This window comes from Phocoena phocoena, chromosome 14 (assembly GCF_963924675.1).
Source record: "Phocoena phocoena chromosome 14, mPhoPho1.1, whole genome shotgun sequence".
NCBI classification, from domain to species: Eukaryota; Metazoa; Chordata; class Mammalia; order Artiodactyla; family Phocoenidae; genus Phocoena; species Phocoena phocoena.
The window spans coordinates 40,998,829-41,016,848 of NC_089232.1; the positions used below are offsets into that span (position 1 = coordinate 40,998,829).

At 42.1% G+C, this 18,020-nt stretch overlaps 1 protein-coding gene and 1 pseudogene across 1 annotated transcript; both read right to left on the reverse strand.

The window, feature by feature from the left end:
• Window positions 1-10,919: 10,919 nt before the first annotated feature.
• LOC136133572 (small nuclear ribonucleoprotein-associated protein N pseudogene) lies at window positions 10,920-11,669 on the reverse strand (annotated as a pseudogene).
• Window positions 11,670-11,839: 170 nt separating this feature from the next.
• On the reverse strand, window positions 11,840-12,055 carry LOC136134125 (SNRPN upstream reading frame protein-like). The gene has a single exon (XM_065891590.1). The coding sequence runs from the start codon at window positions 12,053-12,055 to the stop codon at window positions 11,840-11,842; it is 216 nt and encodes a 71-aa protein (XP_065747662.1).
• Between the last annotated feature and the right edge of the window lie 5,965 nt (window positions 12,056-18,020).

The following is an 18,020-nucleotide window of genomic DNA, read 5'->3' on the forward strand; positions in this document are numbered from 1 at the left end:
CAACTGGAAACACAAAGGAAGGCTGTGTGGGTAGCACTTCTCATTAGGCCCTCTGCCTAACAATAATTAGGCTCGCTCCCATTACTGTTGGACTCCGGGCAGCTGGTCCAATACTTATTTTTCCTAGAGGAAAATGAAGAGTACGTACGAGTCCCCGACTTTTACTTCTCCTCTTTCCTCCCTTCCCTTTGTGACTTCATGCTGGTTTGCAATTTGTGTTTTCACCACTGTAGTTGATTCTAGACACAGTCGATCAACTCATAGCCTCCTTAGTAATGGAAGTGCATCGGAATAAAATTGCGTGAAGCTCAACACTTCGATGGAGAGAATCCCTACCAGCCCCTTCATCTTGTATTTAGCCGGCTACCCTTCACTGAAGTTACATTTATAGCATAATTAATGAAATAAGCTCTTCTTCTGACTTGTCTAAATAGCAGGATAGGGTGACGTGGCAACTATTTGTTAGGAAGTGCTACTACCTAAGTGCTCTGAGACCTTTCTACACAACCCCTGACAGCTGCAATATTCCATCCTGAGCATGTGACTGAAACCGGACAGGCTGAAAAAGACACATGCCGCATAATGCATGTCAACAATTTTACTATCTGGTACAAATGGAAACTTGCTGAATTTATTCCTTAAAATGCTTTTTATGCTTTCTTTGGTTCTGGCTTAGTGGTAATGTATTTAAACGTCTGGAAGAAATATTCAAAAGAATGAACCACATAACTTTAGTTGAGATGCCTACATTTCAAACCAAATACTGGCAGATCAGTGAGTATCCAGGTTAATACTCTCCTTATTTGACTAGGATAATCCACAGAGACACTGACTTATTCCTTCAGATCCTGCCTTTTAACCAACCAATATATCTAGGGTTATGTTTTCAGAAGGCAGGTGATAATTTTGGAGATAACATCTCAAGGTGCTGCTGACATTGAGATGCGTATTCAATATGTTCTTGGAGTGACAGAACACAGCAATGTTGGAAACTCTCCCCAGAATATGTGCACAGTGCACACCCACGCCCAGGATGCCACTAACGTTTAATTCTTGAAGCTCCAATATAGGTTAAGCACACTGGCTCTTTGTAATGTCAGTGAAAATTTGAAAATTCAAGGGGTGGGCAGTGACTACCTTTCCCTCAGATGGTCCTGTCTTTTCAGTGTAGGGAAAGCAAAGGAAAGAAGCAGCTTTCCACCCAAAGGTTAATCGTGGGGATGGGAGGAAGAGCCGTGGAGGACAGCAAGGAGTGAGCTGGTAGTTTGCCTGAATTAGCACGTGTCACTACCCACACAGAATAGGGATCACACGAGAACAAGGGAAGGTGAGGGAACACAAAGGAAAAACATTAGACATGGATTTTTCAGAATGTCATTAAAATGTATCTATTTTAATTTCACAGGATGAAAATTATCTGCCTGCTTTGTATTAATCTTGCCTTGACTGAAATTAGTTGTCAGACCTCAGTTTATAGCCTAATTACCTTTTCCTAAGGAACAAAAAAAAGAGGTAAAAGAAATAACAATAATGGAAAAGCTACAAGTTTATAGTATTAGTACAGATTGGGGATGGTTCTAGGAACAGGGTTTGAAAATAATCTAAACAAATCTGGAGAGGCCTTGTGTTCCCCAGACTAGGATGTTGTTGGTTCTCTCCATGTTGTTTGGTGCCATGGTTATGACTCCTGGCCACAAACACTTGTGAGTAAGTAGTGCTCAGGGCAGCTACAGTGTAGTGTCTATTTTATTTGGCTCTCTTATCCAGCCAGCGAGATAATCGAGGGTTCACACTCGAGATCGTGGGTTGGCAACATTTTGTGTTAAGGGCCAAATGGCAAATATTTTAGTCTTTATGGGCCATATCGTCTCTATCACAATTACTCAGCTCTGCTGTTGTGGTACAAAACAACCATTGACAATATGCAAACAAACGAGCGTGACTGTGCTCCAACAAAATTTTATTGACAAAAACAGGCAGTAGGCCAGATTTGGCTCACAGGCCACAGTTTGCCAAGCCCTGCTCAGGGCAATTCAACCAACGGAATGTGGGAAGAAACCCACGTATGCACAGCATGGCACAGAGTAAGTGTTCAACAAATGTATTTTGAACAAAAATGAGTATCAATGAAGCTAATAATAAAAACCAAAGATTTTTTACTCAGTAGGAGAAATATGGAGCTACCTCCAAGTAAGAATCCATGGGTTAAAAAAAAATAGTTTTAGTGAATTCTTATAAACAACAAAAATAAGTAGTAGATGAATATGATGGTGACACAGAGGCAAGTTAAGCAAAAACACCTGGCTTACCAAAGCTTAGCAAAAGGCAAAATGCTCTTCACAATTAGCCATAGAGAATGGCACCATATTACGACACCATGTAATAAATGAGCTTTACAAATATGCCCCTCTGCCGTCAACATAAGGGAACATTGCAGGAAGTGTTAGCTCAGTCAGGGCAAGGCAAAATGTATTTTTTAGAGATATGCATCAAAATGAGCAGCTTTTTAAAAATGATCTCCCTTAAAAGGATGAGCTTCAGTTATGTCATAAATAAGCACCAGATTTGGGAGGAAAAGTTCTGGGTCTCAATCTTGGTACTGCTCCTTGCCTTGTTTGGCCACTTTCCCCATCTATATTACAAGGGTTGGACCAGATGATCTGTGATACTCAAACCCGGACTCTAAACTCCCGTGATTCCAATGCCAGCTTCACCTATTTGCTCTTCTAGCGAGAGGATCCCTGACTTACTCTAATATGCTTTTTACCTAAGCATGTAACGTTGAATTGCCTTTGTTTTCTCCTCTACTGAGCAAGTTTCCATTCCATCCCAACCCCCTCACAGCAAGAGTCTCATCTTAAATGTTAAGGTAGCCCATCTTCCCCACAGGTAACTAGAGACAGGATGCAGTCAGGACAGCAGCCAAAGACCCCTCTCCAGGCCGAGCCTGCGAAGTCATCCTGGGCGTCCTGAGCATTCCTCAGCTGGAGGGGCTTTCCCCATTCAGTGCCTGGACCATTGCCAAGCAGATCTGTCCAGCTGTAAGCCTGATTTTATATAGTTATTTTCACTTATTTTTTATTTCACAAGATGTAAACGAATCTGTTTAACTAGGAAATCACGTCCCTTGAAAGTGATTATAACCTAATTTGACATGCAGTATTTGTATACTTATTCTAGTGTTATGATGCATTCACTGTGTTTACATAAATAGAGATTTCTGTATAATTACTACAAGATAATGTAAAGAGTTAATCACATGAAATCCCCCAAAATCTCATTTGAGTGAATTTTTTTAACTTGAATTCCAAAATGTTCTCTAAATCTTTTTTGAAAACCTTTCAGAAACATCTACTATTGTCATCCGTTCTTGTTTGTTCATTAATTGATACAGTCAGATAATTTACTGTGTGCCTAATATGTACACAGATACCAATAAAGATAAAAAAGACACACCTATTGCCTTCAAGAGCACTGAATCTAAACAAGTCTGGTACCGCATCACGAAGAAAGGTAAACTCTGCCCTGATCTTGTCTGCTTATCTTGGATAATCACTATATTTTCTTCATGAAAAATACAATGGAAGAAATACACAAGAATGCTTTGCATGAAAAGGAATATCAAGAGGAGAGAGAGGCAAAATTCACATGAAATTCTAGAGGAAGGGCTGCAAATATTTTAAAGTTTTCTTCTTTTTATATTTTATTGACAAGGGAAGGAATTTCCCCCAAACTGGAATATTTTATTAAAACTAGGGAGGAACAATCACACAAAGATCGATCCAATAGCTCTTTACTTCTACAACAATTTAGGAAAGACCTATCTGTCTATCTTCCTGAGGTTAGGTAAATGCTTCTCTTTGCACTCATTTGCCTTCATTCATTCCATTTATACCATATGCTTGCCCCTGCCTTAGCATCTCTGAGGGTTAAAAATTAGGTAAAAGGCCTACCAAAGTATTCCAAGTTGTGTGGATGGCAAAAAGAGGGCTTGAAAAATGTCTACGATGGCATCTGTAGATGTTAGGAAGGTGAGGGTGTCACTGCATGTGTACACTTCACGAACACCATCCTCTCATCACTTTCACTGGACGCTGCATGCTCAGGTGGACCAGGGAGGAGAAAGTATCTTCACTTCTTCTAGGAATGTTATTCCTCCATCGCCATGTTCCAAACCTTCTCTCAAATCCTCGGGCTCTTATTTTTGTGTTTTCTAGATGACAAAGACATTTAGACATAGTTATAAAGTCATGTCTTCAGCAAAATAGAACATCTGTATTTTTTGAGGATGACTTTTGTACAGTTCTTATCCAAAATTTATCAGAATGAGACACAGAGATTCAGGATTAAAAGAGATTACAGGAGTTGCCTCTGGTACCCTTAAAAAATGCAAGCCACTGTTTTAAACCGAGGATCCCAATACTTCAATGTAATTTTATTCAAATTAACGTACACTGACTAAAGTACCTGATATGCCCAACAGTTCATGAGTTCAATTAATTTTCTTCAAAAGAAGGAATAAAAAGTACATACCATTTGTCAGTAAGGTCCTGAAGATCTAAAACATATTGTTTATTACAATGAACATGGCATATCACTATCTGTTGAACTATTTATACACAAACTATTTCTATAAAGGAATTATTCTTAAACCATTAATTAGGCAACCCTTAAAATGATGCCTACTGGTAAGCTAATTAACCATGTACAGCCTACGTGCTATGTACGTTTCTCATGCAAGTTCCATTTTGTTCTCCCATTACAGATTCAGTGTAGGCATCATCATGGTGATGATTCAGAATAATGTGCTTTGGATGTGCTATTAGTACCATGTTCCTATGAGCAAGTTACTCAACTCTTCTGTGCTTTAGTTTCACTGCTTACAAAATGGGAATAATAATTCCCATTGTTATGAGGATTTAAATAACTTATACATAGAGGGGACGTAGACCATTGATCGGCACATGAGAAAGACACAGTAAATGTTTGCTATTTGTAGTAGAAGCAGCAGTGATCACACTGGCCTTGGACGGCGTTTACATACACTCACTGCTGTTGCTTTCCTTGTTCATTTTTATTCAACCTATCTCTAAATTCTAAGCCCTTGTGGAACATTATCAATGCCAATAGGGGCCTCAGGTAATGATAAATTATCCATTTAAGTGTATGTATTCTCCCAACCCCCGAAATCCCCACTACATTTCAATCGTCCCTTAAAGTGGCTAATTCTGGAGGAACGGTGTCCACGACCACTTGTTTATTTGCATATTGGACATTTCTAGTGGAAACACTAGACACTCATAATGACGTTAACTATCAACAGTATAGGAAGCTCCCTGATAAAGTTCCTTTTTATTATCTACCTCTCCTTTTGGCCTGCTTCCTTTCTAACTGAGCTACCCCACTCACCCAACCCAGGCTACAGAAGATAAGCACGTGTGAAATACAGAATTTCCGAGTTCCACTTTCCTTCCCCTTCTACCAATCAGTGCTTATGAAACTCCGAAGGTAAGTTTACTTATTCTTGACATGAGTTCTTCGCGATAATCATCGTAGGAAAAGAAAGTTATTTCTCTTGCTGCATCTATAGCATTTTCTTATGGCACGTCCAAGCCAACTTGATCCAGTCTCGAGGGAATGAAAGGAAGTCTCTGAGGAGAGTCTTCTCAGAGGTGGGGGAGTCCGCGGGAGCACCACGTGTCCCAATTTTGAGGTGACTGCTGCAAATTAACATCCTGTCTCCCTTGCGTTCCCGACAGCAGATTGAATATTCTCTTCCTCCAGGTGTCTGTTGATTGCCTGAACTGTGATAGTGCTGCTTGAAATGGCAAGGGGATGGGGTAGATTTGGAGTTATCCAAATCAAAAACACGTTGGAAGAGGCTCACAGTCCAATCATAGACTCTGTGAGGCCTCCTGAGGGTTATCAGGTTTTCAGCAGAATATTAGCTGGTTACTTAACATATTCTATTGTCTTCATTAAAGGCTTTAAATCCAGCTTTGCTTAATTTTACTAAATAAGATACCTAGAAAATAGAATCCCTTTTCCTCTCCATTGGTATAAGGGGAAAGCATTCCCCTGAATCAGTGCTCTTTCCACATGGGAAGAAAATGTGATACATGGATGTCTGTGTCTGGTCTACTACTAAAATGTGCATAACATCATTTAATGCAGATACTCTTCTTTTCAGATTTTTCAATTGGGGGACATGAGAAATTGGTTTTTTTGTTTTCATTTAAATTTTCTCTAAGCTCTAAAATGCAACGTTTTGGATTTGAGAAACTCAAGTAAAAGGCAAAATATATCAGAAGTGTCTTGCTAAGTGTTATGTTGGTTTCTAAATAAACTTAGGAAAGAGCTTTATTCCAAACAGGATTAACATTCCTCCGGCTCACCTTCTGCGAACATAACTTGCTTCTGCTGTGGCACACTCAAAGGGGGAAAATATGAGATGCGAAATTTATAAAAGGTGGCACACAGAAAAAAAGCAATGCTTCAAAAAAAGCAATGCCTCTAAAAAGTAATATATTATTATTAGAGAAACAAGGTGATTGAGTGATGTCACTCATACCTTTTCTCCAACAGCTAGAACACCTGCTCCAACATTGTTTTTGTTCAGATTTGCTTTCTTTCTTTGCTAGAACTGCTTACTGTAATAACAACTGCATGAAGTCATTTACAAAGGTGACTAAACTATCTTCTTTTAGGGTGTCAAACTGCCCCAAACTGGAAGACCAAGTAAGAGTCTAGATGTTGGGCTCAGAAACAGTCTTACTGTGAAAGACTGATGGCTATGCTCATCGTTACTGTACATGCTCCCAACGTGGGCCTCACTGCCTTTGAGAAATTCTCACCAAGGCCCAAGGACCAGTTTACAGATTGTTTTTCTAAGTGTTCAGTGAAAACAACCCAGACTGGAATGAATCAACATGTTTAAAGGACTGTTAGGCAGCTCTTCTCTCTTCCTAGATCTCAGTGATTGTTACAAAGATGAAGGGTCCAGTCATTCCTCCACCTCTGAATTGTCATTTGACCTATGAGTTACTGTCATTTGAGCTAGGACCTACCAAGTTACTGGGGCCCTATTTATTTCTATTGTGTGGGAAGAAATCCACCTTATTTATTATTGGGATCAAATATAGGCGAGAGACATAAATGTGGTTGAAAACTTACAAGTGTCTGGTGATCGATATTAATAACAATTTGGGGAATTATTTGGTAAAAACTTATTATTAATCAGTATCTAAGAATAGGCTTGAGGGTTGTAAACACACTTCTTATACCAGATTCCTGATTTATCCACTTATCTAATTTATATGCCTTAGAAATATCTAGCCATCTCAGTGCCATACGTCCTTGAAGCACTGACATCTGCTATTCTAGAAAAGGCTATCTCACATGGTTTTCTATTATAACAACCGAACTTACATCTTAATGGGATTCAATAGGGTTTCTAGAGTAGAGGGAATAATAATTCCTGTCTGAAATTGGGGAGCTATGTCCCCACTAACATCTCAAATCCAGTAATCTGTCAACTCTTCCAAAGTACGACTTGATTCTTCCATTTCTTCCCTTCCCCATTTTCACACCCCTGCTCCAAACCCACATCATCTTTCCCAAGAATACTTAAAGGGCCCCCAACTCACAAATGGTCTCTTCTTTTCCATCCTTCCTCACTCCAATCCATTTTCCACAGAGCAGCCAGAATACATTTTTTCAAATGTTAATCAGATTATGTCATTCACTGTTTAAGTTTTGTTTTCAATTAAACTTAGAATAAAATCCAAATTTCTTAACTTTGCTGATAAAGCCCTATAGACTCTGGTCCTTCTCATTCTCCAACCACATCTTGTTTCATTTTCCCCCTTTCAAACAGTTCAGTCACAGGCATGTTTTTGAGCTCCTTGAACATGCCAACTCTTTGCATAAGCCATTCCCTATACCTGGAATGCTCTCATCCCTGTCTGAGTTCTCAGTTCAGATGTCTCTTCCTCAGAAACATCTTCCTTGATTGTCCAGTCTAAATTAGATTCTCCTTACTACTTTCTCATAGAACCCATTGTACTGACCACAGTTTAATTACGAGTCTGTGTATGCAGTGTCTGATGTCCATCTCCCCTACTAGACTGGCAACTCATGAAAGCAATCCATTTCATTTGTTTAATTTGTTCAGTATGGTATATCTGGTACTTGTATACAGTCTGGCACATAATAAATTCTTTTGAAGAGAGGGAGGAAAGAAGAGAGAGAGGAGAAAAGAGAGGGAAAAAAAGAAGGGAGGGAGGGAGAATGGAAGGAAGGAAGGGAGGGAGGGGGGAGGGAGGAAGGGAAGAGGGAAGGGGGGAAGGAGAAAAAGGTAGTCAAGCTAGCATATTTTCAATTTTACCCATTTTGTCACTGACAAGCAGTGTGACCTCAAGTAAGTCATATAACCACTCTGTGTCATCTTTCCTGCGTATAAAATGATTCAGCCTCATCAGAGATAGGAAGGTAAGAGGGGAGCATTTGATAAGAGTGCAATCTGCCCTCAAAAATGCAGACAGTTCCCTGCATTTGGGAGAAGGAGGAAAGTTGGAGTAGAAGGGAAGAAAACCTAGACACAAGTTGGTCCTACTCTGGGGTTGGGTCTCTGGGGGTACCAGAAGGGCAGGGGGACGAAATCCTGAGATAACTTTATTTTCCCAGAGCAAAGAAGACCTGTCCAGGGAGATAGCAAATCTATTGAACTTCCTCACCGCCGGTATTGCACAAACACCATGACTCTCCAGTGAAAGAGAAGGCCCCAGAAAAGGCCCTGGGAGACCCTGAATGCCTGCTAGGGAAGAATGAGGTGTGCCTCCGCGGTGAACTGCATGGACTGGTGATTGTGGCAGGACTGACACATGCTCAGTGGACGGATGCCCAACCAAGGGCAGATGCCCTGCCCGCTCCAGCCACCTCTGTCACCTGGGTACTACTGAAGGCCCCAGCAATGAGGGACAAGTTCGGGGATTTGACGGGAGGAGGTTGAAATGACTGAGATTACATTTCTGCCTCCTGCAGATTGGGGGCTTGAAGTCAAAGGAGAATAATTTACGTAAAATAGTTACATATTCTTATGCACCTCAATTTGTGAGTCGAACTCCAAACCTGCCACATAATCATTTTGATTAATTTCCTTTGTCTTCCACCTCATTGACCACGCACTCTTTGTTCCCCTCATCCTTCACTCTTGTCTGATTCTCTGTCTCCATCTATCTTCTCCTGGTCTCTTCCTTTTGTTCTGCTCTCTTTCTCCAGCATTCTCCTCCGGACATCTCCTTGGTACCCTGCACTGCCTTCCAGCCCACGGTACCCAGAGCAAGAGAAACTGACCCCTGAAATGGTCACACAGTCTGTCTCTGCCTCCATCACGGGCCTTCCAAGCTCTACTGCCTTTCCAGTGTTTTATAACCCCTTGTTCTCACCTGCTCCCCAAGTGGCTTTTCTACAGTCTTTTTTTTTTTCCTTTTCTATTAGGACTCCCCTGTGATTTTACTAATAACATTTCCACTGAGCAAAACAGCTTATAAAGAAAAAGGAAAGAAGGACCTCTGTGCCTGTGAGATAATGGCCAAAATTCTTCGCCCGACTTTCAATACCTTCCCAGAATGGAAGATTCTATGCCATCCCTAGTCTCTCATAGAAGCCTTTCTTTCCACCTGCTAAAGATCCAGGTCTTTAGCAAATTCATATATCTTTAATCTTTAGCAAATGCATGTATCTCTTAATCTTATCTAATTCGCTGCTTTTGCACAGTCCTTTCCCCTACCTAAAGTGGCCTCTTTCCTCCTCTTCACCTGTGCTAATTTTATGTGTTAGGGAACAGCGGAAGACGTTCCTGAACACTTCCTGTACACTCTAGCCCACATCATCACCCCCCCACCCTCACTTCAAAGCTTATATCCTTATATCCTGTATCCTGCTCTTGGACCCTATTCATGTACTGTCCTATGAAGTCACCTATCTCTTTACCATATACATTTTCCCTCCTGAGTGAGATTATTAGATCTTCAAAGTTGGGAACTTATCTTTTATATTGATACTATTATTATTAACAATGAAAACAGTGTTACATATGTAGCAGGTTCCTCCTTCAAGATGCATCAAATGACATTTATTGAATGAATCCATGGTATCAACTGAATATGTTTTTTAATTGAATAATGAGATATGGAAGAAACAAAGCAAGCATGTATTGGATACGTGAACGCCTGAAATGAAGCCAGCAGAGTGCCCAGATGTTTTCACCCATGGGGACAGTTCCACAGTTCCAAGTCACAGTTGGATCATATTTACAAGGCTTAATACCATCCTTACTGACTTATCTCAAGTTTTCACTGATATCAGAAATAAATGTTTTTGTCATGGAGCCTAATTTAAAATTCTTGGCATATAGAAGCATTTTATTCATAAAATGACTGCTTATAATGATTTGTTTTGTTTTAATATAATTTAACTCAAAGTTACCAGACAGAGAACATTAGATTTTTCTGATGGCCCGGTAAAGCCAAAAGCATTTCAGAAACACATCTGAGCCAGAGGGCATTATTTTACAGATGAGGACACGGGGGTGCGGAGAGGCTACATAATATGTCCCCCAAACACACAGCTAATTGGTGAAAAGATCTGGTCTAGAATACAGATCCCTTGAGTCCCCGTACCATATTCTCTTCCACATACATCCTGCTGCCTCTATTAGTGAAAGAACGAAAGGACATCCTGCAATATAGACAACCCCCCAATTTTTTTTTGTAGAACAGTACCTCACAGTTTAATTGATCTATGTATTTATTAGCTAATATTAATGCAGCAGAGGGGACAAAAAGCTCACAAACAGTCCACACATTTCACAAGACACATTGCAGGAAAAAAAGTGACTAAGAAGGACCAATAGTATCCTAGGGTCTTGGTAGATGCATTCCTGGGGGAGATGGACCTCTTATTCCTGGGGGAGGGGGTCTCATTCCTGGAGGGGCATGCCTATTGGTGTCCCTCGAGTAGGAAGAAGCCCAATTGGTGGGCCCGTGGATGGTCTCATAGCAGGTGGAGGAGCCATAATTCCTGGAGGTGGGGTTACTCGAGCAGCAGGTGTAGTCGCCCCATCCTGGTGGATACTGAGTTGGGGCTCCATCAATGCTGGCGGTAGCAGGAACTGCAGCAGCTGTGACAGTGCCTCTTCCTTGTGGGGTCATTACCTGTTGGGATGGGCCCCCAACCCCTCAGACAAGGCCTGCTAATCCAGCAGGAGCCTGGGGCATCGGAACACCAGTTGGAACACCTCTGCCAGATGCCCTACCAACCCCAGGGCCTCCTGCAGCTCCAGCAAATGGTACCCAAGCAATGCCAGTATCTCTGGGGGTTGGTTCCTCCACAGTCATGGAAACCAAGTTCTCCCCTTGCAGCAACACCAGACCCAAAACCCGCTTTTCTTCATGCTCTGGCTACTTAGCATTCCTTGGCTTGATCTTCCTGAACTCATCCCAATCGCAGAGGATCAAGTTCATGTGCTTGTCAGAAGCCTTAAAGGCACCAATGAAAATCTGGTCATCTTGCAGGACACATCTCATCCTATAGTAAACGTGCTGCAGTGCCTTGCTTCTCTTTCCCACAGTCACGATTGCTTTTCCACCAAATCCAATGTCCACAGGCAAGTTTCAGGATCCTTAAGACCTAAGGGAAGGCTACAGATCAAGGTATGACGCAGGTTCTCCTACAAACAATGCAAGCTGGGGCGGAAGCTTCGAATAGTAGATACAGCCTGGTTTTTTCCTTTGTTTTTCTCTCTTGGAATCTGCTACCTGGGTGTTCCAATACTGCTTTAACCACCTCTTGGTGTCTCAGCTAAGAATGCCTGTCTCAGTTCCGCCTGGAAATCCACCACAGGTACTTGCTGCTGCTGAGATCGCCTTGGGTACAGGTGACACTCCTGGTTGTTCAGTGAGGCTGTGCTTCTCCGTTTGACTTGGACTTCTCCCTCTGGTACGTGCTGGTCTGTGGTCCGTCTCAGGTGTAAATGGTCCCTGGCCTGCTCCATCGCGCCTCTGGCCGCTCTTCAGAACACAATGTTAGGCATCTCCGGTGGCCCCACCCTACAGCATAACCTATATCATGCTGTGTGTAGGAGAAGCATAGTTCCCAGCACCCTAAGCAAATCCCTGTGGCAGCTCCTCTCAACACAGGCAGGACTGAAATTGATGTAAACTTGTGATCCAGGACTAGGCGCACATGGGACAGCCAAGCTGAGTTGAAGCCAGTGCCAAGACTTCAACCCTGAAGGCGCAGGAATGGCCAAGGGAAATCAACCACCTCCACCCTCACATTTGCTTCGTCTTTGAAGATCCTCAAGTAGCCATCCCTCCTTAGTCAAGTCCCTCATCTGACTTTAAACTTGTCTCAGCTGTGTTAAAGGGAGGCCCAATGGCCTAGTCCTCCAATGTCACATATGTACCTATTATCAGTGGCCTGCTCGTGACAAGGACTTAATCCACGAACACAGGTAGGTGATACCGAAAAACAACAACAAAGCAAACTTGGCTAATTAACCAAAAGATTGGATTTCAGAGCCATTTGTTGTTAGCTAACCATGTGGATTTGATTCAGTCTACACATGTGTATCAAAAGGGGGTTGGAATAGAAAAATGCTTTTCATATAGTGTGCCCAGGAACACTGGGGTCTCCCAGAGGGACTGCTATGGTTTTATCAGCTGAATTATCAGGTTAGGCATCCACATGCCCCCAGCCTGACTTCAATCAGACCTGTTCTATTTTAATCTACATTAGTATCCTGCTTATACTGAATCAAAAAAACAATCCTGTGGGAATTCCCTGGCGGTCCAGTGGTTAGGACTCTGCACTTTCACTGCCGAGGGCGCGGCTTCAATCCCTGGTCAAGGGATTAGGATCCTGCAAGCTGAGCAGCGTGGCCAAATTAAAAACAAAACGAAACAAAACAAAACAAAGCAACCCCCCCCCCCCCGCACATAAACACAATCCTTCTTTAAAAAACAATAGTAATAAAAACAAAACCGCATTGTAAATCCACATGTTCTCCAATCTATGAGCTATCTGGGGGCAGGCTGGGCCTCACGGAGCCTTTCTGATCATACCAGGAAGGTCTGAGCCTGCCTGGGGTCAGTCTGCATTGGTCAAAGTGCCCACCACAGAAACTGAAAGAAGCCCTCTTCCCCTCGAGGGCCCTCTAGGCCATAAGTTACTGAGGATTCTAATTCACCCAAAGGTTATAGATGAAATAAATTACTTTTCTCTATTGCTTAGACATATCGTGAAAAAGCTCTGGGGTCTTAACAGGTGTAATTCAATTCAATTCAATTCAATTATGTTCTACCCATTAACTTAGTACTGTTACGTGTTGAGGCAGAGATTTGACATTTTGTTGTTGTTGTTTATTTTTGTTACTGCTTTTTTTTTCCCAAACTTACCCCAGAAACTGTAGCTTCTACATCTCCCTATGTAAGAAAACTTAGGGACTGATGTCCTTTTTTCTTTTACGTATTTCCATTAAATTCTTCCAATCTTTACTTAACACCAACTGAGCATCCATTACCAAACTAGGTGCAAGGAGAAAAAAGTTTAAAAGATACAGTCCTCGTATTGAAGGATTTAGTGCGTATCTGAGAGAAGAAACTTCCACACACAACACCAGCAGGTAACAAAGGAAAAGTGTTAGATTAGCTACAAACACCTGCCACAGGTAAATGCTAAATTTGCTTGGTAGTTTGCAAAGGGTGAGATTGGGGCAAGCTGAAGTTCTCAGAGGTTTGTTACTGTTTGTTGCAGGGCTAAAAGTATTTGTACACAAGCGGAGAAACACCCCTTATGGGAAAGGCGAGAAGTTAGAAGACAAGCCCCAAGGGGCACTAAGAGGACCACCTGCTTTGGAGGGAGAGCCAATTATGTCAGGGAGCCTGGTACCCAGCCTCCGCCTTGGTGGAGGTTGCTGGTCATATAACTTACCTGCTCTGGATCACAACCCAGCATCTTCCAATGGAAGTCAGCTCCTGGTCTCCTACATATCTCGAAGACGCATCTCCCTTTAAATGTATTTCATGCTTGCCACATGTTTAGTGCTCACTACCTGAGAGAGAGGCACATGTTATTATTACCATAATCATGGTTTACCACCTGTCTGCCTCACTTGAACCCGTTACTCATGTCATCCCTCTCCCAGGAGGAGCCTTTTGTCATCTCCCAGCGTTCAGGCATCTGCTCTTTGGAAGATGAATTGACTAAATGTTAAATTTTAAAGTGACCACTTCCAAATGCTTGGGGGAACATAAAATGGACAATGGTGTTAGGTTTGGATTCCTCAGTGAATATGCTTATTTTTCAGGAGTAGAGTGTGCCTGAGGGTCGGTCAGTGCCTTCTCAAAGGCAGTAAGAAACAGCCCGCTGAGTGACTTAGGGAACACAAGTGCCAAATCCTCGTCCAGAGTAGGGGGTCTTCCCACATGTGAACAATCTTCCACATTTTCCTATGTCTCCCATGATCTCTTTTTCCTAAGCTAGCCATGATAATCTGGGAATAAATTCACATTTTCTAAGGGAGAAATACTGCCAAGCTTGTTAATCTCATGCAGATGTGATGTTACTTTTACTATGTTGTAATATGGCTTCTTAAAAAACAAGTTGGAAGGAGGTGGGGGGAGAAAAGCCCACCAAAAAAAAAACAACAAATATTCGCCAACCCATATGGTCAGTAATTGCTGTTTAATAGTCCTCCTATTACAAACCTAAGAGGCAGCAGTCTGAATTACCAGTAGAGTATTAATAAACAGGAATGAGTTAATAGAGCATAAAGACCTTCTCGTGGAACAGTGGGGGAGTTGAATATTCTTTTCTTCAGTCAGCTGTAAGTAATTACTGCATGGTGTGCTTCTGACTATTACCATAACAGAGCAATTGGACGTGAAGAATGGATAATAGTACGGACATGGAGGTATTTTTAGAACATCAGCAGTGAAGCAGGTAACTGGCCTACTCCAGTAGAACCTTTAAATAAGTTTAGAAGACTTTTTTTCCCCCTCTCCTTATGACATTTAGCCAGGATAGAATTTTAAAAAGATCAATCTAATAAATTATTTAAGATAACTTTACAAAGAAGATGCCTGTGATATGTAAATTAGAAGGCAAGAAGGGAGGAAGGAAAAGTCTAAAAAGCCCTGGTGGACGGGAGGCATCTAGCCGACGTTACTGTAACTACATAATCACAGGTTCCTTCCTGCTCCTCTGAGACTACAGCCCGGATGCGAATCTGCTTCACTGGCTCCCACTGGCTGTTCAGGTGAAAGTGAAAATATTCAAATCAGAGCTGTAACTATGATTGCTGGAGTTGTGGGTTTTCTAAAATTGAGTTAGTCATCCTTGGTGATTTAATGATGCATATCATTTATTTTAAAATATTATTACAGGGCATTGACTGAGCGGCGGCACCTTCTTTCCGGGAACTGGCCCTTATTCAATGCGGCGGGGGATATCAGGGGCTGTGGCGGGCTGAGAGGCTGTCTAGCGGCACAACATATGTTCTCAGATGCAAACAGCTTGAGACTTTGATTCAGAAAGGGGTAATTTTGCAAATGCACACAAATATCATTTAAGGGATATTTTGAAAAAAATTTTTTTTCAAGGCATAGGTCCTTCCTCCTGCCTTCCGGCTGCATGGGCCAATGCTGATTTTTCACTTTGCAGGTTGGTTAAGCATCATGGAGTGTTTTGGTTCTCAATCAAGAATATCCTTCCCAAGTGGTTCCAAAGTCCTGCGCTTGAAAATAAACGCGTGTCCCCTTTGTCTCCTAGCAGCATGTGTCCCAGCGTACAACAGCAGCTCAGGACAGAGCGAGGCAATGCCTTTGATTGAACAGTCCTATAGGTTTTAACCTGCCACTCGCATGGGCGGGAAGATTCCTTCAGTTTGCTATCTTCTTTGGGCAGTGCTGCCGGCTGAAATCCAACAGGGGTGGTTAGGAGCCAGGACCCAAGTCCTCCTCCTGGTAGGATTCCTGTCCTACCTTGTAGCACAGGAGCTGAACCGAGCATGAGCTGCCTCAGTGCTAATGACCTCCGGGTCCCACCTGAAAGGAAGAGGTGCGGCCATTGGGACAGGTGGCCATGCTTAACTGATCTCTGCCCACTGCTTTGAAGTCCTCTGACAAACAAACACGTGTGAAATAAACACGGTCACATTTATTTCTCCTGAAAAACCACATGATTGTGTCTGAGCTCCACCAGCCAGCATACTCTGATTCATCTAGACGCAGTCCCTTTCTTGATAAAAGATGCTGCCACGCAAAGTTACAGCTGGGGATTTCACTTGTTTCGCTGGTCGTTCTTAATAGAAGTCAAGGGCACACCTGTAGAGGTGTTGTTGTGACCCAGGGAGAGCAGCCGGTTCTTCATGTGGCTGGGTTTGATTTACTTTTTTTTTCCAAGTGTTTGAAAGGAGAATAGCTTTCTTTTCCTTAAGTCAATACAAAGATAAGGGCAAAAGAAAATCTGGCTAATTAAAGGCCAATTTTTTAATCAAATTTTTCACATAGGACCAAGATTAATGGTCATTTCTAGAAAGTCCTCACGATCTCATGATCAAGGGCAGTTCAGCGATCAGCACCTCTGTGTTTCTGACAGAGCGACATTTTAAGATACTTACAAGTGACTTTATATGTGAGCGTACTGTTTGTGGTCATGAGTGTGCCCCACTTGAACTTGTATCACACCCCAATGAATCATGAACTTCCCAAAGGCATGGGCTTCACCTTTGGGGTTTATACCAAGGGTTGCGTCATATCCCAAGGACCAGCACAAAGACTTCCCAGGAAAGGATATCATCAACAAAGAGGGCTGTCACTATTTTAGACCTAGAAAACCCTCTGGGGAGCAAAAGAATAAGAAGTTTCTCCCAAGAGTGAGACTAAGGGGGAAAAGAAGGCGCCAACGCCTTTATACCTCCAGTTATCTCTCAGGAGCCCAGGGGGAAAGAAACACCTGGAATTGTTAAGAAGCCAAGTAGTTTCAAGCCAACATTTTACCTCTTCAGGGTTTCAGCTGGGACCACCCTAGTCAAGAATTCTTAGTATTTTCAGGTGTTCCCTTTGAAACGACTCAGGCCAACACTCCAGTAAGAACCAATGAAAAGGTAAATTATTTAGAATTGAGTATTCAGCTCAATCTGGATAAAACTTTCCAGACGGGTTGACTTCAGCTGCCCTACTCGTGGGTTATCATGACCGCCAAGAGAACTCACAAAAAAACTTTCTTTTTTCAACATTTGGTAAATAATCCTCTGAAAATGTCCAGTTATATGATAATGCGTATAACAGGGATAATAACATAGGTCTAAATAACCTCTGCCTACTTCATCAATTTCATCTCCTTACCACCCTTCCAAGGACTTCCTTTTAGTTCCTCCATCACCCTGAGCTTATCCCTGCTTCTGGGTCTTTGCACTGTCTACTGCTTCCCCCTGGAGAGCATTCAGCCTCGGTTTAAATGTCGTCTCCAAGAAACTACTCTTAATAGCTTTTCAGGCATCCTCTAAGTAAAACTCTACTTTATTTTCTTCACAGCATTTGTACTAGTTGATATTTGTTTGTTTGTTTGTTTGCATGTGTGCTAGTTGAAATGTTCTCAATTCTTGACTCCCTCTCTGCTCTAATGACCATGCCAGGTGACGTGTAACTGTGCATGTTTTGTATGCTTAGCCATGTGACTTAAATTGGTTAACTAATGTTGGCAGGTGTGTTGAGAACAGAGCCTTTCCATATGCCGTGTGTCTTGCTTGCGTCCTGATGCTCCTGCCTTTCCCTATAAGGAAAATACGTCATAAATAAACCATTTTTGAAGAAGAATGAAGAGACTCTGAGAACAAAACTGAACCGAGTCAGAGGCCTAGAACCAAGTCCCCTGATGACCTGAAGCAGTGCTGCTTCAATCATTAGCAAGAAAGTAAACACTTATTGTTTGAGCCTCTGAGATTTGGGTCATGT

Excerpts from the sequence above, each read along its gene's own strand:
- LOC136134125 (XM_065891590.1), bottom strand. The coding sequence starts at position 12,055 with ATGGAGCAGGCCAGGGACCATTTACACCTGAGACGGACCACAGACCAG.